The sequence below is a fragment of the Arachis ipaensis genome, chromosome B07, assembly GCF_000816755.2.
Source record: "Arachis ipaensis cultivar K30076 chromosome B07, Araip1.1, whole genome shotgun sequence".
NCBI lineage: Eukaryota > Viridiplantae > Streptophyta > Magnoliopsida > Fabales > Fabaceae > Arachis > Arachis ipaensis.
The window spans coordinates 5,370,749-5,396,749 of NC_029791.2; the positions used below are offsets into that span (position 1 = coordinate 5,370,749).

The 26,001-nt window shown below is 33.7% G+C and overlaps 2 protein-coding genes across 2 annotated transcripts; both read left to right on the forward strand.

Annotated features, from left to right (window-relative positions):
- Positions 1,550-4,200, forward strand: LOC107606556 (protein FAR1-RELATED SEQUENCE 5-like). Its single transcript, XM_016308606.1, has 3 exons — positions 1,550-3,443; positions 3,649-3,798; positions 4,088-4,200. The coding sequence occupies exons 1-3, from the start codon at positions 1,550-1,552 to the stop codon at positions 4,198-4,200; spliced, it is 2,157 nt and encodes a 718-aa protein (XP_016164092.1).
- Positions 20,327-21,652, forward strand: LOC107608204. Its single transcript, XM_016310066.2, has 2 exons — positions 20,327-20,817; positions 20,899-21,652. The coding sequence occupies exons 1-2, from the start codon at positions 20,490-20,492 to the stop codon at positions 21,378-21,380; spliced, it is 810 nt and encodes a 269-aa protein (XP_016165552.1). The 5' UTR covers positions 20,327-20,489; the 3' UTR covers positions 21,381-21,652.

Below are 26,001 nucleotides of genomic sequence, written 5' to 3' on the forward strand. Positions count from 1 at the left end.
TATAATTTTATTTAAATTTAATATTAATTTTTAAAATTGTTTATTAAATAATTTTTTATTATAAAAATTAATTAATTTTAATTCCGCACAACTGGCAGGTTTAAATCTAGTAAACTCTTATTCAAGAATTATCACTGCTCCTGATAGGATTGATATGTTTTCTAATTGTAAGATCAGAGTATATTAAAAACAAGCAATAAGACACAAAAATATAATGGGAATGAATCTAAATTTAATTTCTTTCTCCTGCATGCATGCCGGCTACATACTTTTACTGCTGCTAGCTATATACCCTGTCCTCACTTGTATTTTGCTAAAATTATTAGGATTAAATCACCTTGCAACTCTTACCTATCATTTATTAGAGAGTTGTTATTATTCGGCTCAATATAAAATTCTACATATTTTGGTTCAAAAAGATAAAAAATTTACAAATTTGCCAAATTTTGATTGAGGTGCACACATTAAAATCACGAATAATTAATAAAATAATACCAACTTAGAGCTTGTTTAGGTGAGCTTCTAAGAAAAGATTTTTTTTGAGTTATCTTTTTTTAAAAGATTTTATGGAAAAGTAAAAGTAATTTTATGTTTGGATATCTCATGCAAAAAGATCTTTTTATCTATCAATTATGTTTGAATATTACGATATAAAAGTACTTTTTTGTTTATTTATTAGATGAAAAATATCTTTTTCTGAAAAGAAAAAGATCTTTTAAAAAAAAGATGTAAATTACAGCTTTTCAAAAAAGATCTTTTTTTTTTTTTTTAGTGCTTTTATTTTTACTATTAGAAATTTGCCAAGCACGCTAAAAAATAAAAAAAATATATTTTTTCATTGAAAAAATATCTTTTTTTATCAAAATAATGGCACCCAAACAAGCACTTAACCTTTTATACTCATTTTTCTCACACTAATCTGCCATTACATATATAGTGGCAATATTTTCGGTACACAATGATGTGCTCAATTTTTTTTCCTTCTAATTACAGAAGTGTGAATCTTAGATGAGATGACAACAGGTTATTAATTAAGCACGTTCACCATCACATACAAAGCTTTTGGAAAATTGTGGCTCACTGGTGACAAAGAAGATAGTCTTTTTATCGCAGTATGATTTAATTTTAACAAAAAATAATTCTTTAAGAATATCCTTTTTAATTAAATGGTGAGGAAGACTTGGACTTGTTCAACTCTATGTATCACTCAAGTTTGATGACTTTTCTTCATTTGGAAGGAGTAGTTTCATCTCTGAAAAAATTCATTTGTTAGTTGTCACCTTGATCAAGACCGAAGATAGATGCTATATAGTCTTACAATAGACTTCAATTTTAATAATACTTATGAGTTATGATATTAATAAATGAAGATATCCTTCAAATGGAGTTTTGTACTCCTGAAGAAGCACGGTATTTTTATAACAGCTATAGCCGATTGAAGGGATTTTTCACGAGGCAGGGGAAAAAGGTAACGAACAAGGCAGGAGAGATCATTAGGTATACATTCGTGTGCAACAGGCAAGGGTTTCGTGATAAGAAATAGTTGGAGATGGCTGATCGGAAGAGGGAGCACAAGGTAGTGACTCGGTGCGGGTGTCCTGTGGAGATGCGTATTAAGCCTAAAGGGGATAGTGGGAGATGGTTTGTGTCTTTTTTTGTGGAGGAACATAACCATGAGCTCCTGCCTATGAAGTATGTGGACTATCTACCTGCACACCGTAAGATATCTGATGTTGATATTGCACACATGAAGAGCATGAGGCAAGTTGGGATATCAATTCCAAAGATCTATGAGTCCATTGCTGCACAGGCGGGAGGTTTTAATTTGGTTCCGTTTACAAAGCGAGATATGTACAACGAGATTAGGCGACAAAGGGCGATGCAGAATGGTGACGTGAATGCTGCGTTGAGGGTTTTGGAGGGTGCGGCCCGGACGGACGAGAAATTGTATTGGAGGTACGAGGTTGGTGAGGGGCAGCACATGTGCGATCTATTTTGGAGTGATGGGCGAAGCCAGGATGATTATAAAGTATTTGGAGATGTACTAGCATTCGATGCAACTTACGGGCGGAACAAGTACAATCTGCCAGTAATTGTTTTTTCTGGGGTTAATCATCACAACCAGACCTGCGTGTTTGCAACTGCGATGGTTTCATGCGAGTCAATTGCATCATATGTATGGGTTTTAAGAAATTTACTGCAATGCATGGGGGGTAAAGCACCAACAGCGGTGATAACTGATGGCGATCGATCAATGCGCGTAGCTATTCAGGAAGTGTTTCCAAATGCTCACCATCGCTTATGCGCTTGGCACCTTTTGAAGAATGCAACGGTTAACGTGTGTAAACCCCGATTCACATCGTTGTTTAGACATTGCATGCTTGCTGATGTTGAGGTTGGGGAGTTTGAGTTGCTTTGGGATGCCATGCTGGAGGAGTGTGGGGTTAGGGAGTTAGAGTGGGTCAAGGACGTATACGAGAAGAAGTCTTCATGGGCAACTGCTTACATACGGGGCAGGTTTTATGCTGGGCTCCGCACAACATCTCGGTGCGAGTCATTGCACGCAAAGTTAGGGAGATTTGTGGAAAGGCGATACGGCATACTTGAGTTTGTAACCAATTTTCAACGATGTGTGGACTTCCTGAGGGACAATGAGGAAGAGCTTGACTTCCGATCATCGTACGGGACACCGGTGCTTCAAACACAGTTCCCGGAGTTAGAAAAGTCAGGAGCAATAAACTTCACAAGGGAAATATTCTCAAGATATCGTGAGTCACTTAAAAGGTGTGTTCGGATCACCATATTGGAGTGCATCGAGCGTGACGATAGGTGTGTGTATGTAACACAGAAGTATAGAAGACCGAATTCACGGTGGGATGTGGTTCATATGAAAGGGAAAGAGGAGTTTCTTTGCAGTTGCCTGAGGATGGAGTCATTTGGTTTGCCATGTGTTCACATTCTAGCAGTTTTGGTTAGGTTAGATATTGATTCCCTTCCTAAGAGTCTTGTGTTGGCGCGGTGGTCCAAAGCAGCGAAGGAAGATCTTTGTTACGAACCGTTAAGCAGCCGATATGGTGATGCGGGTGTTTTGTATCGGAGTAGAGTGGGTGCATTCCTCCAGCACTGCAAGCGGTTAGCAAAAGTAGCATGTATTAGGGAGGAGGACTTTAGGCAATATTTAGCTAAGGTTGTAGAGGATACATGTTGGCTTGAAAAAAAAAATGGACTAGGAGGTGCAGTTGCTGGGAATGGAGCTGGCAACAGTGGGGGAGGGGTTAGGGATCCTATTAGTGTCAAGACGAAAGGCACAGGACGTGGTAATGAACCTCTTGGGTGTAGGGGTATCAAGCGGCGTAAGTGCAGCACATGCGGTTGTGTTGGTCATCGAAGGACCCGGTGTCCCAATGCTCCACCGACATCAGCACCCTCAACCCAGGGCGAGGGTGCGAACATGTTATCACAAACTGTTAACGTGGTAAGCACGAAAACCTTGATTCACTTCAGACATACCTTCCCCTAGATTGGACGTATCATGTTATGAATGTTGTTCTAAAATATTAGAAACACGTGTTCAAGAATTAGTGGTACTGAACAGTGTGTGAAATTAACAATATGATGACAATGATGTGTGTTCATGATGCCGTGCAGGGTCCGTAAAGGTAGGAAGAAGGGAGAATTGTGTTGATGATCCTTGTAGCGGTTTCGACGTATTAATTGGTGGGTATTCGCAAGTTCTCATTCAGCGTGGGTTGCTAATGGTGCAAGTATGTGTTATTGGTCATGCTGATGTGTTGGGATGTATGTGGATTGAAGTGTGTTGAGTATGTAATGATCTTGAATTTTTAACTAGATTTGTTAACCTTTTAATGACAGCGGATTCTGTGGTTGGGTTGATCGTATGATATGGTCATTTTAATACCACTATGAAAGTATTGTATGTTAATTTTAAAGATAATTTTTATAGCAAGTATATTTTATGCTTCCGAGGTTTTGTGCTCCCCAACAATGTGGTTTAGATAATCTTGATTTTTTTTTCAAATGCAAGAGAAATTGAGTTCACTTCTGAGATTTTCATTACACTTGAAAGGGATATCAAATGTGCTAGACATTTTGGAGTCATGTTTTAAGGGAACTGTTTCAGCACAAGGTCATGATTTGCATCATCTCCAAGAGAGCGTGTTAAAGACAAAGCAGGTTTAGTCTTGGAAGATTTTCTTTTTGATAGAGTGATTGTATAACTATTTTTATCTTTTTTTTGCTGATATTTTTGTTTTTGCTTGTTGCTTGCTTGGCTCATGATGATTGGCTGAGAATCTTCATTATATATATGCAGATATTATCTTCTTTTTCTGTTATTTTGAGACAGAGATATTATATATGCTAATTTTTTCCCATTTAATAACAGGGTCTTGGTCTAGTATTTATCAAAGTAAATACACAGCTGTTTGTTAAGCCGTAAGTGTACTAAGAATCCCTCCTTCCGAAAGTAACAATGAGGAGCTATGGTCTTGTAGTCCCTATGCAATGACCATGTTACATTTTGTAATATTTGCTGTTAAGGTTGATCTGTTGTTTTTCTTTTGAGATTATTATATATTTATTATTCTGTTAGGAAGCTTGAAGCTTCCTTCCTGAAATTTCTGGTGCAGCATCACACCCTAAAGTTACTGAAGTGCTATTAGAAAGGAATAGCCCTGACACAGCTCTGATGGTTTTTAGGTGGGCTGGTGGTGATGGTGTGCCTCAATATTTCACTTAGAGACGCTGTGACTGCAGTGCGGGCAAGGATCGAGTGTGGACTTCTGACTGAAGCATTTATGCATCAGAGGAATCTCTGCACAAGGGTGAAAGAAAAGAGCTTCAATAATGGATCACCTCTACAGACTGCTGATGTACCAAAAGGGCTATTTAGTTATTGGGTGGAGGTCTTGGTAACCGAGATTTGTTGCCTCTGTATAAGGAGGAACTTAGTGGATAGAATGCTAGAATTGCCATAGAATTCTAAAGAAGAAAAATATATAGACAGGAGTCATTTGGATTGTGCTACTGAAGAACCCAGGATTTTATGCCGTTATCATGATGAATATATGTTCTGGATCTTGTTTCTAATTTTCCTTTTTTTCCAAGTAGTAAAATATCATATTTTTAAGGAACATGTACGTTCATTAATTTTTGATGATAGGAAATGTAAGATGTGGTGCGAAAAGTCGTGTAAATGTTGTATAATTCTGTTATGAAGAAAGGTATGGAAACCTGTGGCACACTGAACGGTAAGCAGGTGTGGTTGAATAGTGCAGGATAAACTGGAAACACTTTACTAGATAAAGAGTAGTACGTTACATTAAGCCACATTCAAATAAGATTCAGTGCAGCCCATGCGACATCTGCGGATATGTGGCCAAGGTGAATATGCGCTTACATAGACCGCATGGTTGTTACAATCCTAAAGCCAAAATACCAGAAATCTAGTTACTCACATCACAGCGACTGAGTACTGAAGCCTAACATCCCTAACAACATTACCGTAACCCCGAGTGATAGAAGGTATTTGACATTTCTATTCACAATACATCCAAAAGCAAAAAATACAAGTCACATGGTTATCAAAATAGATCAAAATAGAGGGGGATCAAAGTAGCCAGCACTATTCAGGGCGATCCATGAGATCACGCCAAAGCAGCTCCGCTTTAACATCTATGAAGCATCCATTTTCATTTGCGTCACAGCTAGCAATGCTAGTAGCAGTCCGCATTCGTACCGCTTCAGGGTTGATCTGCATAATGATAGTTACAGTGTCATGAACAATTCAAGTAAAATAAGCACAAACAGCGTTATCAGGGTTAAAAATTATCAATTGTTGTGTCTTGAAGCTATTGTTTAATAAAGGGCATTGCATCAAATTCACCATGGGAGCAAAAATTCGAGTTGAAAATCCCCCATCCTGCTGCAGCCAGTACAATAGCCACGTAGATGTCTCGTTGCTGCATCATAAAATCGTACATCATTGGGTCAGCGCGTTAGTGTGACGAAGCGTGTGGAAAAGTATTGGTGGAGAGGAAAAAAATCAGGCAAGGAAAAAAAGAGATCTATCCCACACATAGTAGTGCATAACTTATTGGTTCACAATAGTTTTTGTTGATACCGAACATGTGAAGAAGATACTAAACAGAATTATGTGTGCGGATAATATTAAACAGAAATACCGAACATGTGAAGTAAATTGGAGAATTTAAAGGTGCAAAAGAACTAAGAGAATGAAACAAGAAAACAACGTTTCAAGAGGAATTGCAAAAGGCATCAGTTAAACAGAAATATGTGTGCGGATAATACTAAACAGAAATACCAAACATGTGAAGAGAATTGGAGAATTTAAAGGTGCAAAAGAACTAAGACAATGAAACAAGAAAACATGGTTTCAAGAACAATTAAAAAAGGCATCAGTTAAACAGAAATATGTGTGCGGATAATACTAAACAGATATACCGAACATGTGAAGAGAATTGGAGATTTTAAAGGTGCCAAATAACTAAGACAATGAAACGAGAAAACATAGTTTCAAGAGGAATTAAAAAAGGCATCAGTTAAACAGAAATATGTGTGCGGATAATACTAAACAGAGATACCGAACATGTGAAGAGAGTTGGAGATTTTAAAGGTGCAAAAGAACCAAGACAATGAAACAAGAAAACATAGTCTCAAGAGGAATTAAAAAAGGCATCAGTTAAACAGAAATATGTGTGCGGATAATACTAAACAGAAATACCGAACATGTGAAGAGAATTGGAGAATTTAAAGGTACAAAATAACTAAGACAATGAAACGAGAAAACATAGTTTCAAGAGGAATTAAAATAGGCATCAGTTAAACAGAAATATGTGTCCGGATAATACTAAACAGAAATACCGAACATGTGAAGAGAATTGGAGAATTTAAAGGTACAAAATAACTAAGACAATGAAACGAGAAAACATAGTTTCAAGAGGAATTAAAATAGGCATCAGTTAAACAGAAATATGTGTCCGGATAATACTAAACAGAAATACCGAACATGTGAAGAGAATTGGAGATTTTAAAGGTGCAAAAGAACCAAGACAATGAAACACGAAAACATAGTTTCAAGAGGAATTAAAAAAGGCATCAGTTAAACAGAAATATGTGTGCGGATAATACTAAACAGAAATACCGAACATGTGAAGAGAATTGGAGAATTTAAAGGTGCAAAATAACTAAGACAATGAAACGAGAAAACATAGTTTCAAGAGGAATTAAAAAAGGCATCAGTTAAACAGAAATATGTGTCCGGATAATACTAAACAGAAATACCGAACATGTGAAGAGAAATGGAGAATTTAAAGGTGCATCAGATCTAAGACAACGAAAGAAGAAAACATAGTTTCAAGATGAATTAAAAAAGTCAACAGTTAAACAGAAATACGTGTGCGGATAATACTTAACAGAAATACCGAACATGTGAAGCAAATTGGAGAATTTAAAGGTGCATAAGAACTATGACAATGAAACAAGAAAACATAGTTTGAAGAAGAATTAAAGAAGGCATCACTAAAACAGAAATATGTGTTCGGATAAAACTTAACAGAAATACCGAACCTGTGAAGAAAATTGGACAATTTAAAGGTGCATAAGAACTAAGACAACGAAACAAGGAAACATAGTTTCAAGAGGAATTAAAAAAGGCATCAGTTCATCATATATCATATTCTAACACAAGTAAATACTAGTCAGCCGGTGTAACAAGTGCAGAAAAAACAAAAGCACGATAAACTAGTGTATCGTGACTATTACGTGTACGTCCGGTTTGGTGATAAATGATAATTTCTCCTTCATACTTTGGTCACACCGCTGTCTTATATTTATCTTTCTTATATCTTCTACCCTCAACAACAACTGAAGAATATTCATGCTATAGAATAACATCATTGCAAATTAAATATAATAATAAACGAGAAAGAAGAAACACCTCACAGAATGGAACAAAAGAAAAAAAATTTCTCCTACATGGCAGACATAGTTATGGTATTCATCATTCTACATATTCTGCAAATACCTTAAAGGTAACTTGACTTACCTATCCACTGCATTTGGAATGGCTCCAGGATACTGCAAGGATCCCCAATTAGAAGGGTCTGGATTTGTGTGTCTGAAGTTGACAATGTTCCTGTCCGCCGAGAAGATTTTCCCCAGGACACGGCACTGCGAGGAAAGAAACAGTAGTTACAAATGTTTAAGGTAGGAAAATGTTTGCATGAACAAGGTACAGTAACATAGTTGGAAGGTACACGTGAAGAGATTACTTACTATGCGCCGCATGTTAGCCTCTCGACGAACAATGCTCTCGGGACTTCTGCTTACATCTAGGACAAACAAGCTTGCACCCTTCACATCCAACAACAGCATGTAGCACGTATCGATGGCCTCCCAAACAGGCACATAGACCTACATTATCGAGGGTGAAAATGCTTTTCTAACTAGCGGTAACAGTTCATCGGAGGAAACAATTATTACACAGGCAGTGATAACGAAATGACATCCAAAATAGGGTTTCATGGATAGATATCGTACGTGTTCCAGTTGGTTTGTCTCGTGCATCCACTTTGGCTGGTAATGTTTGGCCAGCTCACTAACTGGGGTGTCAAGCAGGACATCCGTTGCGAAGTTAGTTGGCAGAAACCAGGCACGGGGAGTCATGCTTTTGCGTGCCTGAACCGACCTCATCAGGCATGTTGCATTAATTATCTGCAACAACGCCAAAAGTTGAATATGTATACACAACGGGGTTGAAGGCTCAAAGTTTACATTCCAAAAAACATTTTCGATGACTTACATCAAGACATGGGGTATGTGGGGGGGCCAGTGACATGAAAAGAGCCCGAGGCAAATCGAAGAATGAATACTTAAACAAGATCTCCCTGAAATAACATCAGAACTACTTAGTAAAAAATAATATTGACGTAGTAGCACATTAGCACATAACAGAATACTCATGTTAGATGTCTCACTCGGGTGGAAGTTCTTTGCCGAAAATGTAAGCCGATAACTTGCACTCCTGCAACGAGAGTCCCATATTGTTAAATGGCCTGAACACCATTTCATACGTCTGCGAGAGTTAGAGGGTTAGAGTTAGATAGGGTATAGATTGATGGCAGTTTAGGTAAGGTAATTTGATAACAGTGTCATTGTTACACAAAGCATGGCAACTACCTTTGGGATTCGGGGTTCAGTGGGATCAACATGGTTGTTGCGACGGCCACGCCCACGGCCTCGTGCGGCCTGCCTGAGGACGGTCCTCTTCGGACGACTTTGGGTTACGGAATCCTGCATCAGCACCTGCATGTCTCGGGTCATTGAAGATGCTGGCCTGCCTAAACATGTCATCTCAATGCGCTCCAGTTTTGGCAGCTTAGCAGGTTTGCTCATAGTTGGAGTCGACGTGAATAGGCCACACAGTTCAGTTGTGCTGTCAAAGTCAGACCAAGTAGGAAGGCTTGAAATGTCCTGTTATTAAGAAATATGTTTAGAGTCGTTTGAACACATGCAAACACCTTCCAAGAACAATCCGTGCTGCAGGATGACCACAAAATTAATCAGAATGAACAACTACATCGTACCTTCTCATAAGTGGATGAAGGGATTTGAGATATCTTGCCGTGCCACTGACCACTTCCCTTTGATAGCCCAACAGCCCAGTGTTGCTGGGTAGTCATGTGCTGACTGAGGTGAGAGGCCCCCGTGATATTTCTTGGTGTTGATTTGGTTTCATCTATGACAAGGTCATCCTCCTCACATGGCGAGTCAGGTACAAAGAGGTCAAACAGGGACCCCTCTGCATTTGGGACTTGTTGTATGCCTTTGCCCTTCTCGGAGGGTGGCCTCAGATGGGTGAAGGAACCTCCTTGTTGTGTGATGCTTTTGACCTCAGTTTGGGCAGAAACAGCGGTGACGTTACCTGATTGGGGCACGACCTCTGAGGAGGTGTTCCTCTTTGTGTTGTCCTCTTGCTGCGGTGGCATACACGGCCTAGGAACCATGACGATGCTACCGCTTCGGTCATGTTGCCGTTGAGCCAAGTCAAGAATTTGGAGCAAATACCCGTCGAAGGTGGCTGTCCTCTTCTCAATGATGGCCAACCGGGACTCAATGTCCGCAAGCTTTTCATTGGAACCCTTTATTGACATCGCACATCACAAGAGTTAATACAAAATTGATTTTCATCAACAAGTAATTAACATCAGAAGAATAAACAGAATCTAAACAATGTGTATCGCAGAGCTAATCTCTATTGAACAACAGATTCACAGTGACTCAGTAAAATAGGCAATGCATATTGTCGTCAAGGGACTGTAATCAAAATTTTTACAAGGGGAAATAAGGGCCAAAAACTGAGTAGCGATTCTCCATCATGGGCTGTGCAATTTTACGTCAAGCAGTTAGCCGGTAACAGAGTTATGAAATTAGACATAATAAACACTGCAATTCGTTCAGAGTAGCAGCAAATAATCCTATTCGATTAGATATGCTAGGCATGAAAGGTTCAGTAAAACAGTAGAACAAGGAAAGAATAAAAACGGATTTCCTAGCAATGCAATTTGGGATTAGGTTGCATGTCTCAGCTGGACAATTCAATATGTAATGAAATGTTAAACCTAAAGAGTATCCTACAGAAGTGATGGATGGAAGTGGAATGAATAGAATTGGTCGCTGTTATTAAGGACTACCATTACATTATTGCAAATTATATCAGGCAAACAAACGTAAAGAGAACACAACTTAAACCCAATTCACCTTCCCCTCAAACTGACGAAGAAATAAAGACGGCAAAAGGACGTTGGCGGCAACAGAGTTTCAAGTAGAGGGATGACATGGAGGATTAAGACTTTCTGGGTCTGTGATTGATTCTCTCACCAGCCAAGGATGTCAAGGTGGAGATGATGGAATCATCGTTCGCAGATGAAAACCAAAGAAGGAGGGTTTAAAAGTTCCCGTTTGGTTAAAAACTTGTTTAATTAAAATTATTTTAGGCCTTCTGGCTGAATGAAACAATCACGTTTTGACTCGTATGGACTGGCCCGAACATAGGCCCGTTTCAAATATCCCTTTACAGTCATTATTAACCATTTACATAGAATAGTAAGACCCATTTTGAGAGGCCATTTTCAGTGCAGTCACATTGGCCAACTTCTTATGTCTCACAAACAAAAAACAGTTATAGAGTAGCATTATTATTGTCTTTACTTTCGAGAATTAAAAATATATTGAATAAGTGCCAAGTAATGCTGTGTAACGTCCAAATAAATTCTTCAAAATTTTATAAACATGTATCTTGTTCTTCATGTTTAAAAGTTTTTTTCTGTGTACGTTATAAACTACGATTAACTTATACATTAATTGACAACTAATACTTAATTCTGTATATTTTAAAAGAAACGTACTTGCTGGTAAAAAATTCATTTTTTAAATACAAAACTAATTATTTTTTGTAATTAAATTTATAATCGGTGATAACATAACTTAAATTTTTAAAATTAGTTTACTTTATTAAGGTAAAGTAAATTTATTGGTAATCTAAATGCACTATACGTTTTAACTTATATTTAATTATATGCAATGTTACATGTTAATAACAAATATTGAATAAAATTATACTAACAGTTTTTAATTTAATTTAATTATAACTGCATAATTTTTTCAATGAAATCCCCCCCCCCCAAGAGAAGTTTCTGTATCATTTTAAAAGAAACGTACTTTCTGGTGAAAAATTGATTTTCTAAATACAAATATAAGTTCTTCTTTCTAATTAAATTTATAATCGGTTATGCCAATTTAAATTTTTAAAATTAGTTTAGTTTATTAACGTAAAGTAAATTTATTGATAATCTAAATCGACTATACTTTTTTACTTAAATTTAAATCTATGCAATGTGACACGTTAATAACAAATTTTGAATAAAATCATACCTACAGCTTTTTTTTTCATTTAATTATTCCTGGATAATATTTTCAATGATTCACAACCCCCCCCCCTCCCCAAGAGAAGTTTCATTGAAGCTCCGCGAATGTTTGAGTGTGCTGAAAATTGGTGCAAATGAAGTGCAAAGACGACAAAGTCAAACATTCCACGGTTATACACAACTGAAGTTTTACTGACTGTAACACCCGCAACAATGTCAGATACGACACACTCAGACACGGTTAGGCAACGAAACGGGTCACAAGATACCTTCTCATGAAGAAAAATGCGGGCCAGCATGTCTTTTTCCACCGCATCGTGTTCAGCCGTTGCATTAGGCTGTGAAAGCTGCTCTCGAAGGGGCTGTCAAACAAAACAGATACCACTTCAGAAGAAGCACAAAACTTCACAACTAACAACGTGAGAGACACATGGTATAGCAAAAAAGGGTTGTCGAATTTTATAAATGTATATAGTCGTCCTCCATGACAAGCCATGGAAAATGTACGTCAAGAGCAATATTTTGCTCACCCCTTCTATGGTTAGGTCAAGGTTCATGACAGCGTCCACGTGGTTTGTGGATCGGTCCCGCTCTTGTTCAATGTTTTCGCCGGGGTCCAACCTACACAGTCAATACACCAGCACAGTCAACGTCAGCAAATGTGAAGGAGAACATTTTTGTTACACTGCTAATATTGATACATGCTGCATGTATAGCGAACTTACTCTTCTAAAGGAACGTCCTGAGAATCTTGTAGAAAGGACTCCGAGGCTTCCATGTTGATCGTCCGTACGGCTTCCAGTTCGAAACTAGTGAAGATGTTGTTCCAGTTCTAACTTCTAAAAGAGGAGCAGTAATCCACTCACAGCATCTACGCTTACATATCACCCAAGCCTAGTCGTGGTAGGTGCTACATACTTTCCCTTGAGAGGACTATGTAATCATTACAAGTATGCACACATAGATACACTTAATCAGTTGACATTAACTTAAGCACATTTCCAGCTATGACCCTCTGAAAATTCCAATAAAATGGAATTTAGCACAATTCGCGCGCTAAGCACCACAAGGGTATAACCGTCATTCCGCCTATGAATCGCTACATGGACAAAGATGCCACCATGAGGCATGGACACATAAAGAAGCAAGTAGAACGGGCTAATTCTTCTCACCAAATGCATGCATGTTCCGCATGGATGCTTCTCATGGTGATCCCCTTCATGCACATATACTCAAGAACGTCTCTCTTGTTTATTTTCTCTCTCTCATTAAATGATCGCTGTATTCGAGGTTAATTTTCTGTTCATTGCTTCTAGGTCTTTCTCCATTAGGGAATTTTTTTTATTTTTTTATAGCCTTTGGGTATATGGCCAAATGCCAAAGTTTTCCTGATGTTTTTGGGGTGAACTAGTTTTTTAAATTGGGGGTAATGTTGGTTTGGGTGCTGATGATGCGATGATGTGCAATTTGTGGTATTGCTATTTTCATTTCTTTCTATTTGATGGTTAAATTTTTTCGTTCATAATTTTGTTTTAACTTATGGGTTGTGAAAAGTTTAATAATTTTAGCAGTAAATTATTTTCGAGAAAACATAATTCAGTAAAAGGAAATGTTTTTTCTTTAACAGTAACTGATCTGAACGTGATTAAAAAATAATTGAATAATTGAATACGACAAATTAATATTATTAAAAAATTTGCTTGAATTTCCATTTTAAATTTAAAGTTAAAGTTTATTTAAAAAATAATTAAAAAAGATGTTTCCTTCTTAAAATTTATTTACGAATAATTCCATAAACTTTTTATGATGAATATAAATAATAAAGTCGTACCATGATTTATTTTTTGAACAATTATTTTAACTCTGTTAGATGTTAAGTACATTAAATTTTCTCCATCATAGCAAAATGATAAACTTTCATATTTTTAAATGATAAACTTTCACACTTCTATTATATATGAAAAAAATTTGGCCCTTATAATTTTTCAAGTCATGATTACACGTCATAGTTTTTTAACTTTATCTATGACTATTTGATTGTGCAAAGTAATAATAATAATAATAATAATAATAATAATAATAATAAACTATGTGCCAGTAAAGAAAAAATCACATCACCGAATAATTAATAATTCAAAAATTAAAAACATTATTTCATTTCATGCGAAGGAATGTAAAACAAATGGCTTCAAAAAATATTAGGAGTACTGTAAAAATTTGTAATGTCCTAATAAATTACGTAAGTAAGATTTTTTTTTTAATTTTTACGATTTTATAGACTATACAAAATATTTTATATAAAATTTGGGTATATGCATGTATTTACCTAAATCAGTATGACATTACAAATTTTTATAGTCCTACTAACAAATTTTAATCTATCTGTTAAAATTGTTTTCCAAGGAATAAAATATTTTTTTTATCTAATTTAAATTACTTTATTAAAAGATTAACAATTTATAAATTAAACAAATATATATATATATATTTTTTTTTTCCATGCCTTAAAAAAAACTGACAAAATGTTCACTTGCGAGACTTTTTTAAAATATTGATAATCTAGCTATCAATTCAAATTCTATACAGTACTCTTCAGCTCATTCTTGATAGGTGATAAATATTTTCAAAGACTCTCGTAATTAAGTTGTTTGTTAGCTCATTTTTTCTTTTCAAATAGTTTTATATGGAATAAAATATATCTTTTAAAATATTTCTTTAAATATTTCTTTTAAATGTCTTAGAGGCATGTGGCGTGTTACGTGTCGCTAACCTGGCACATCAACCAATCATCTGGTGACATGTGGCCCTTAGCGTGACATGTCATCATCTAACTGACGGCAGAATCAATTTGACTTACGTTTTATCATTCAATGACTAACACAGCAGGAAAATAATTTTCATGCCCAATTTGAAAAATGCCTTAAATTTCAGGGACAAATTTGGCTATTTACTCTTCTTCATTGTCGTAATTGAAACATTTATTTATAATTGCAATCAATTAACAAATCAAACGTACAATACTTGTCGTGTTTCTTTTTTAATTCTTTGACAGATTTATTATCGTATCATAGTCACATATTCGTGACCACGTCGTTCTCTGCAGTTTCATCTGCAGTTCCTTCCCGCAACTCGGTCAGGACTCTGTCTTTCATTATCTATTGTTGCATCACACGCGCCTCCACACGCTCACTAAAGATCATTGCTTTCCCTCTCACTGAAGCGTCATATCCCATTTAGAGGTAGCGGTGTGCATGGCCCGGCCCGGCCCGGCCCTGTCCGGCCGTGCCCCGAACAATGTATACTCTAATTTCGTGTGATTTCACCGGGTCTAGGACTGGGTAAGGGTCTCAGAAATAGACCCCGTCATTAATTCGGGTCGGATCAGGGCATAACTCTGGTCACCCAAAATCAGGCCGGTGGCCCGGTCATTGTACACAACTAATATTTTGTGTTATTAGTAATGGATGATGGTCATTCTTATGTGGAATTTAAGTATCGTAATCCTTAATATTTCGTGTTATTAGTTATTATAAGACTATAAGTTAATGTTTTATGTTTAAAAGGCATAAGATTTTAGACTAATGCATAGTATTGTATTATTTGTATTGTTTAAATATTTGGTGTTATTAGACAATATTAGTATTGATTACGGTTATGTTTTAATGGTTGGCATCTTGAAAATTTGGATATTTTCACATGCTAGCTTATAAGATGGTATCAATGTAATATAATATTAACGCCCCAGTTTTTACCCGATATAATTGTGACCCAAAAGTGTATAGGCTTCATTGGATCTAGGGTTGGGTTCGGGTCTCATCCATAGGCCAGGTGTATATTTCGGGCCAGGTGTGGGTCACGTCAAACCCGGTTTCACTCGACCCATTCACACCCCTAAAAGTAGACATAGTTGACGAATAAAACAAAACATTTTATTAAAAAGGACGATATTAAAACGAAAAAAATGTAACGGATGATTCTATATTAAAAATTACGTTTATCATGGCTTCGACTCTGACCTTCAATTCTAGGGATCAAGACAATACTTATCTCTTAAAAATATTTTGGATAGGATTAGATTTTCAAAATCAAATTATGTAATTCAAATTGCACCGCAAATAAATTCGTTTTTTAATTTGCATATGGATGCATTAGTGGTGTTGGATTCTGATATGGGAGAGAGAGGTGCTTCACAATTTTGTGGTGTCAGTGAAACCACAACTCGGACCCTGCGAGTTCCCATTCACCACACGGACCGTCAGAGTTGCGTTTCACTAAACGCACGGTCCGATTTGATGCAGCCTGGACACGCATCGCGCGGCAGCTTCTCCCCGAACCGTGCCGTGAAACCAAACAAAGACCCATGCCATAGTTGTCAGAACCGAACCGGTGATCGAACCGGTCAGGTTACTGGTTTATTGGTTTATTGGTTCAACCGATGAGTTACTGGTCCAACTAGTAAAACCGGTCTCATGTAAATAAAAAATATAAAATAATAAGAAACCTAACATTAAAATTTAAAATACATATTTTTACTAATATTTTAAGAAAAATTAAGTCTCAAATTCTATAAATAACTAATAGAAAGATAGACATAAAATTAGTCCGTACTACTATAATAATATCTTAGTTGGACACAGTAAGAATAACAATCTATAAACTATATCCAAAGAGTAATTTTAAAATCTAAATATCTTTATATAATTAAATAATTATATATAAATTTATTTTTTTAGAATAAGTAATTTTTATTTTATTTTAAAATTAATTAATTTGTACTTCAATTAAAAAATAATTAATTTAAAAAATATTGAATTAAGTATTTTTGTATATATATATATATATATATATATATATATATATATATATATTAGTTAGGATATTATATAACATACAATATATATGCGATAAAGGCATGAAATATTCTAAAAGAACAAACTACTGCAGTGGTAGTTAGCTTGGTCTCTCTTTGAGAAGGGCCAAGTTTGAGTCCTGCCTTGCATTCCATTTTTTAAAAATTTCCCAACCCGCACGCTGACATCAGCATGACATCATCAATGTGCGGGATTGACCGTTGACTGTGCTTGTTGACCGAACCGGTTCGGTTTAAGTTCGTACCGATTTTGACCGGTTTAATCGGTTCGTACCGGTTTTGACCGGTTTATTCCTTAAACCGTCAATATACTAAACCAGACCGGTACATGGTCCGATTCATCAGTTTTTCAGTCGAACCGACCGATCCGGTCCGATTTTTACAACTTTGACCCATGCAATCCACTCTCATTATCCGGTTACAATCACTTTAAGATTTCACTTTCAACTTCACTTCCACCTTCTACTTCTACCTCTCTCCGTTTAAATTTTTTTTAATTTTTTTATATTTCATAATTATAACTATTATTGTTAGGTGGCCAATTATTATTGTTGTGGTTAGAAATTGAATTTAGGAATTATTATCATTTTTTATCAGATATAGGTTTTTTTTAATTTTATTAATATTTTATAATTAAAATTATTATTGTTAGGAAGTTTGTTATTGTTGTTGTTATTGTTAGAAGTTGAATACAAATCTGTATTATTTTTGTACTTTATCATTTAAAATAATACATTTTCAAAAGTAGTCTATTATCCATTTTTCTTACTCTACTAAATAATAACAGAAATCATACTAACAAATTTTTGGATAACATACCATGAAGGAGAAAAATACAAATGCAGAGAACCAGAGGAAGAAGAAGAGCAAGCTTGAAGAAGAACACGGAATCTGATATTTTCAATAAACCTAAATCGGACCTACCGTTTCTCATTGGCAGATTCAAATTAATATTTAAAAAAAGGAAACTCGGATCCTACCATTTCATTTTCAGCTTCATAAAAATTATATATATACAAAACGCACGGTCCATTTTGCATTGTTAAAATTCAAATTCCAGCCATCAACAAGTTCGTACCCTCCGACTTGTTTGTTTATTTTTGCTTAACAAGTTTTTTCATCCGAGTTCTTTCACCTAAAAATGACATAAAACTATTCCACCTTCTCGTCTATTTCTCGCTATTTTCATATCCGGGAAAAGCAAACTAACGAATTCCATAACTAAAAAATTGAGCCAAATAAATTTTGTATTCCAGATAGATTAATTTTTGACGCAAAACTGATCGAAATGCCTTCCCGAATACCTCTATCATCACAGACATCCCGAAGCACCAACGTAGATCCAATCCAAGCCGTGTAAGTTTAATCATGCCGTATACATCTCATCCCACAATAATTTGCTGCAAAAAGAACATCACACCATGTCAAGTCTCACCATTGCGCACACAATCACGTGCATTACAATATTCGAGGTACAAGATCTTCCATGACTACAGTACAATCACAGCTTAATGGAGGGAAACTTAGTTTGCTCTCCCGCCAAATAATAACATGACACAATGGTGCATTCAGGGCACTTTTGTTATGGGCGATATAAAAAGATTGTTGAGTATTAATCAAATGGTTGATTACTGTCTTTCTTAATACACGGATTTTATTTTCTGAAATTTATATTTCTAAAGACCGTCCAATTTCTAATAATTATAAAATACAAATGTAAAGGTTTAACGTTTATAGCTAAATAAAATTTTAAATAAACAAAACGCTAACTTTCCAATGGGCATGTTTTAAGAAAAGAAATAGTAACTAACAAATTTAATTTTAAATTTACAATCGTCCCATAAAAAATAATATATTTAATCTCGACATTATTTAAAGAATACCACTAAAGGGATAACACCAACATAAAAAAAAATGGTCTTCCAGTGCTAAATTATATGGCAGAAATTTATCTGCAATCAATTTCACTTAAAATTATTATTAGATAGATGATACGTGTTATTATTTGGTTTTAAAAAAATTGAATTTTTTAATATAAATTATTTAATTAAAAAATCAATTAATATAATTATGATGTTAGAATTTTTATCCTTATTTTATTTTAAAAATAAATTGACTAATTTACATTAATAAATAATAATTAATTGTTTATTATATAATTTTTTAACCTTTTTTTAATATGTATAAATTATTCAAAAATAATTATTGAATATGTTGGACCAGCTCAATGTTAATCAGACTTTTCTTGTTATCAAATATAACAAAAATTAATTCCAAACAAAATTATGCTATTTTATAGGATTTAATTTTTTTATTGTCTCTTCATAAAGTTTTTACAAAACTCACCTATCACATTGACTAAACGTATTTATTTACGTAAACTTTGTTTATGGACTAACCGAACTTGTTTACGTTTTAATATGATTTAAACTGTATTAGTATTTTCTCATTTTTTTATCAATTTAATTTCAGTTATATAATTAGAATTTTAAAATATAAAATTTGAATTACTTTGTAATTTAAAATTTAAATAGACATAATTTAAATTAATCATTCATAAAAAAATGTATGAAAATACAATAAAAAAATTTAGTCCCTAAAAAATATCATGATTTTTATTATTAGAATTAAATCTTTTTTATATTTTATAATAGAAATAAAAAATGTTATTAACATTGAGCTGCTCCATTATACAGATAATTTTCTTCTTTTAATAATTTTTAATTATAATTTTGGTTAAAAAAATTATATAGTAAACAATTAACTACAATTTTTCAATTTAAATTAGTCAACTTCTATTTTAAATAAAATACAGTAAAAAATCTAACATTATAGCTATATTAATTAGTTTTTTAATTAATTATTTGTATACAAAAATCGATTTATTTTTAAAATTGATAACATGTATTGCTCAATCAAAAACAACTTCATATAAATTCGATTCGTGGTGACTTCTCACCAAATCAGTTACTAAGCCTTCGTTAACAGTTTTTCCCAGCTAAGAGTTAACAAAGAAACCCCTTTTTGAATTTTCCCATCTTCTCCTCAATACATCTTTGACCTCTTAAATCTAAAGTTACACTTGAAGCTTATGCACAGTAATATGAACATTATCATTTAGTCATTAACAGATGCCTATGGTTTCTTTTTGTCTTATTATCCATCATTAATCAATATCAACGAGGCCATCAGTACTCCTAACATCGACATTATACCACCCTAAACAAATACAATCAAAACCCCTCACATGATCTACCTCCCACTTGGCTTTCACATTGTGATCTAACAAAATTCTTACCCATTCCTCTTTAAACTAATTGAACCACAAGATTAATATTCCCAAAATTGCCGCACCAAATATTTTGGAACGAGACCGCCAAATTTGTGCTAACAAATTTTGTTACCACACAAATTTAAATATGATCTGAAACCATAAGCTTTTTCAAAGCAATCACTAGGGGTGGAGGGGTCCACAAGACTAATTAGGAATCGGATTCCCCTGCAACTATGTCAGCTAAGCCCCCCCAATTGCAGTCGAAAAATTCCCCCTCTTGTATCCAAGCCTTCACCTCACCAGTGACCACACTTGCACGCCTATAAAACCTCCATTTTTTTCCATTTCTTAACCGCTCCTTCGACGAACAACATTCACAATGGCTGGTCGAACCTCACCATATTACTACTGTGTCTTCAACGGATGGATCCCCGGGATATACACATCCTTAGAAGAACTTATTGAGCAGATTACTGAGTTCGACGACTGTTGCTGGGAAAAATACCACACATTGGCCCAGGCGGAGCAGGCGTGGCTTTCTTTCTTTGGCGGTGGAGACCCGGAAGAGGGCAAGAGACGCATACAACTTGGGGAAGCACCGGATGCCGTTGAGACCGATGACTATCGCGACAAGCAGCGACTTGCCTTGAGAGCCTTGCATGCAAGGTTCCACCGGTTTCAATACGACTTAGCAAATATCCCAGAAAGTAAGTGGTCCCCTATACTCATGTACTACCTCCTTCACTTTTCCTTCACACTATGTCCTAACCAAATGCACTGCCGCGTAGGTCGTGATCTAGTTCCGCAGACTCCGCCGAATGAGCCGTTGCTTCAACAAAGCATGAGATCCTACCTAGCCATGGCTTGCGAGAAGATGGACATTCCTGGCCCCATATATAGGATCCTCAACCAAAGATACCCTGATGGTCGTACTTGCTATCGACATCTCGTTTCCGTCGTCCCTCCTTCATCATTTGAAGCCCTGGTAGTTGTCGGACGTATAGCTTTCAACCCGACCCTCTCCATCGAGGACGCTGCTCGGCTATGCATCCGAGAGATCTGTAAGAAGGAAGATTGCTACGTCCTAGACTACAATTATGATCTGGTGGGCATGTGGAAACAGAAATACATTCAACTCTGCAAAGAAACTAGCACCCTCAAGGCCAGGCTCAAAGACGTCACTGACTCAAAGGTTGCGCTGCAAGAGAGGATCTTCACCATTGACGGCCTCCGCCATGGCAGGTGTGGTGGTCAACCTTCCAATCGCTGAGGCTGGCGACGAAGGTACCTGCCATGTAACACCCCTGCCTGCCATCCGTCTCTTCCCACCACCACCTTAAAAGCAACTGCTCTACTTCAATGAAAACCAAAGTCTAAATCCTCCATCTTTTCTACTTTTTCTTTTTAGCTTTTTATCCTCTGTTCGGCTAGCCCACCATCCGTCAACTACAACCTTATGCTTTTATTGTCTACAGATTATCTTACTACTACAATGCAAGTCATTGCAACTTATAATGATCCCAGCATTATGTAGATGTCTAACGCCCATCTTCCTTTACATTCGTTAAAGATTTCCTTCAGCGATGGCTCGAATCAAACTGACTTTTACTAGAAACATACAATCAACAACACATGATATAATCCACTAATAAATAGGCCGTCAACGCTCTTCAACCTTTGGATTTAATGACGTGCCAATAAAAACAACCAACCCTACCCATCAATCATTATCTTAAATTTATTATACGGCCTCAACAACCACAACAATACAAACAAAATTCAACCTTAATCTACTTCAGAAAAATAACAAAATACTCCACATTTATTCTCTATTCTTTTCCCTTACTATTTACTTACTCAACAAACGCTATGTTATTTACTCCCCCTCACGTCTGTCATCAAACTAAACCACGCTTATTACCCTTTAACTATATACGTTTTAATTTGAATTTGAATTTTATTTATATGGCCATCTAAAAAAAATTTTCATTCAGATCTTTCAAATCAATGCGATTCTAACAATTATATTTCCCACATACATAATTACAAAATCCCTTTTCATTCTAATTTAATACAAATAACAGTATTTGTATTTGTATTATTTAATTCTTTGTATATGATGTTAATGTATTTACACACTCAATTTTCTTGTACAGCTTACAATTAAATAGCTTCTTTTTATTAAACCTTGGATTTCTAACTATCAAATAATCATGACTTGTCTGTTTTTGTATTTGAAATTACTTTAAAGCTGAATTAAGTACTTCTTAGGGTGTGTTTGGTTTAGCGTTAGAAGGAAGAGAAGCACGTTTGATCGCATTAAACACTTCCTCGTTTTGCTTGGATGCTTTTTTTTCTTTAAACGCCAACGTGATTCTAGATTCTTAACGTACGTTTATAAAAAACTAGAAATTGAAGCTTCTGTGTTTAGATAATCACGTTAGGATTGGATTTATTTTGTTTTATCACTTCTATCCTTTACTTCCTTAGTTGTAGTCCCTTTAGTATTCAAATATTTGAAATATATAATTATATTTTTTATTAAATTTTTACTCTTGATTTTGTATAAAAAAAATATTTTTGTTTCGCTTTGTTAAAATTTATAAGTGTAATTCTTGTATATTAATTTATTATTATAATTTTATTATAATATAAATTATTGGGTAAAAAACACAAATAAGCCAACGGAGAAATAAGTTACGTGAATAAGCCAAAACAAAAATTGCTTCATTAATCCAAAAAAAAACGTTTATATGTAGTTCGAATTAGCTTGGTTCGAACTCCATTTCTACATAATTCGAACCAGCTTGGTTCGAATTATACACAAACACATGCACACACATAATTCGAACCAGCTTCGTTCAAATTACACACAAACACACGCACACACTAATTCGAACCAACTTGGTTCGAATTACACACACAATAATTCATGGTATAATTCGAATTATTCTGTTAAAAAATTAATAATTTATTAAAAAAAATTTATTAAAAAATTTATTAAAAAAATTAATAATTTAAAAATTAAAAAAATATATATTTTATTTCATACGTTAAAAAAAACTAACAAAATATTTAATTACGAGACTTCTTTAAAATATTAATGAGCTATCAATTCGAATTCCATACAATACTTTTCTGTCCATTTTTAATAGTTCATGAATATTTTTTAATAAATTTTTTTAAATTATACTACAAAAAATATTTTATCCTATGCAAAATAAATTAAAAAAAATGGCTTAAAAAATATTAGGAGTACTATAAAAATTTGTAATGTTATAATAACTTAGGTAAATACATGCATGTACTCAAATTTTAAATAAAATACTCTACATAGTCAATAATAATTTAGAAATGAAAGAAAATTTTTTATTCCATACAAAATAATTAAAAATATATTTTATTCTATACAAAATAATTTTAAAAAATGGCTTAAAAGATGTTATGAGTACTATAAAAGTTTGTAATATTCTAGTGATTTAGGTAAATACATGATAAAAATATTTTTTCTTTAATTTCTAAATTATTAGTGACTATGTGGAGTATTTCTTTAATGTCCTAAGTCATTAGGACATTACAAATTTTTATAGTACTTCTAACATCTTTTAAGCCATTTTTTAAATTATTTTGCATAGAATAAAATATTTTTTTATGGTATAATTTAAATAAATTTATTAAAAAATATTCATGATAATTTTTTAATAAAATTATTTAAATTATATGGTGAAATATTACATGATTCGAATTACGCATAGGAAAGTTCGAATTACTCTGATTCAAATTATATGGTGAGCAATTCGAATTCTATACAATACTCTTCTGTCCATTCGATGTATGGAATAAAATATTTTCTTTCATTTCTAAATTATTATTGACTATGTAGAATATTTTATTTAAAATTTGAGTACATACATGTATTTACCTAAGTTATTATAACATTACAAATTTTTATAGTACTCCTCATATTTTTTAAGCCATTTTTTTAAATTATTTTGCATAGGATAAAATATTTTTTGTAGTATAATTTAAAAAATATTCATGAACTACTAAAAATGGACAGAAAAGTATTGTATGGAATTCGAATTGATACCTCATTAATATTTTAAAGAAGTCTCGTAATTAAATATTTTGTTAGCTTTTTTTAACGTATGAAATAAAAATATATATTTTTTTAATTTTTAAATTATTAATTTTTTTAATAAATTTTATAATAAATTTTTTTAATAAATTATTAATTTTTTAACAGCATAATTCAAATTATACTATGAATTACTGTGTGTAATTCGAACTAAGCTGGTTCGAATTACGTGTGTGCGTGTCTTTGTGTGTAATTCGAACCAAGTTGGTTCAAATTATGTGTGTGCATGTGTTTGTGTATAATTCAAATTAAGTTGGTTCGAATGATGTAGAAATAGAGTTCGAACCAAGCTGGTTCGAACTACATATAAACGTGCGTTGGTAGATTCATGAAGCAGTTTTCGTTTTGGCTTATTCACGTAAATTATTTTCTCCCTTGGCTTATTTCTGTTTTTTACCCTAAATTATTGATCCATTAAAAAGAACAAATAAATAAAAAACTAATTATAACTAAGAATAAAGTCATGAATAATTAAAATTTATAGTTTAAAATAGTATTAAAGAAAAGAGTACCGAGAATATTAAAACAATTATAAATAATATAATTTAATAACGTATATTTTGATATATTTTTTATATATTATTTTTGCTTTTGATATAAAAATATATTTTATCAATTCTTATATATTATTTTTATTTTAGTAAGTAAATATTAATTTTATTATAAAATTTAATTAATAATATTTAATTAAATATCTAAATTAAAATGATAGAATAGTATAAAAAATTTATTTAACTTAATATCTATTTTAGTAATTTTTTATCTAAAAGTAAGTTTGAGTATTGTAATCCAAACAATATTTACTTTATTATAACCCATTTTGATATAAAGATTACCAAACATAAATCACTTTAAGACAAACTTACTTTTCATCAAAATCAAATTTGCAAAATCAATTTTATTCAAATTCCCGTTTACAAACTAAAATCCAAACACACACTTACTCGTCCCACTGCAATAATACGAGTGCGTTACTTTTATTCGACTAAATTATTTCATTAATTTAAATTACATTAACTTACATATTCAATATCATTTTTCTTACTTTTGATGCTTTAAATAATACACATAAAATATTTAAAAAAGTTAAAACCAAACGAACACAATTTCGTCGTGTTAAACGATTTTGCATATATCTTCAGTAATTTTAAATTTTTAAAATGATAATTTCAAAATTTTTAAAAAAATACATTTTTATTTTGTTTACCAATTCACATTTTCAATTAACCTAACCACTACGTAATACTATGGTTCATTGTCTCGCAAAAACACGTATTTTTAATTATCATTTTATTTATTTTATTTAAATACAAAATATCAACTAAATAAGTATCACAGCTTAAGACCGTCACTTTCTATCCCACCATGCACTTTCTTTTCATGTTTTCCACAAAAAGAAGCGACCCTTCAATCAACACCAGTCAAATATTTTAAATTAAATCTGTACCGCTATAACACTTGCAACACTGCTGTTCCGTAAAAGTACATTGCCACACCTGAACACCTTCCTATATTATATGTACCATTAATTAATTGTAAGATTCCAATAACTTATCTTCCCTAACGTTTTCAAATGTACCCTATATGCTCCAAAACTCAAGCAAACACATAATAATAAACAAAGACTAATCACAATTTCGCAGCATGCTTATATATAGTGGTTGTTTAGACATTAATTTGAATTAAAATTACTCTAGAGAATAGGCTCCGTAATTTGCAAGAACATGTTGACTGTAACATGTATGTTCTGATC

What these genes read in the sequence shown, in the direction of transcription:
- LOC107606556 (XM_016308606.1), top strand. Translation starts at nt 1,550, where the DNA reads ATGGCTGATCGGAAGAGGGAGCACAAGGTAGTGACTCGGTGCGGGTGT. An exon ending in ACCCTCAACCCAGGGCGAGG is followed by an intron (nt 3,444 to 3,648) that starts GTGCGAACATGT and finishes GATGCCGTGCAG; the next exon opens with GGTCCGTAAAGGTAGGAAGA. An exon ending in TCATGCTGATGTGTTGGGAT is followed by an intron (nt 3,799 to 4,087) that starts GTATGTGGATTG and finishes TACACTTGAAAG; the next exon opens with GGATATCAAATGTGCTAGAC.
- LOC107608204 (XM_016310066.2), top strand. Translation starts at nt 20,490, where the DNA reads ATGGCTGGTCGAACCTCACCATATTACTACTGTGTCTTCAACGGATGG. An exon ending in CTTAGCAAATATCCCAGAAA is followed by an intron (nt 20,818 to 20,898) that starts GTAAGTGGTCCC and finishes ACTGCCGCGTAG; the next exon opens with GTCGTGATCTAGTTCCGCAG.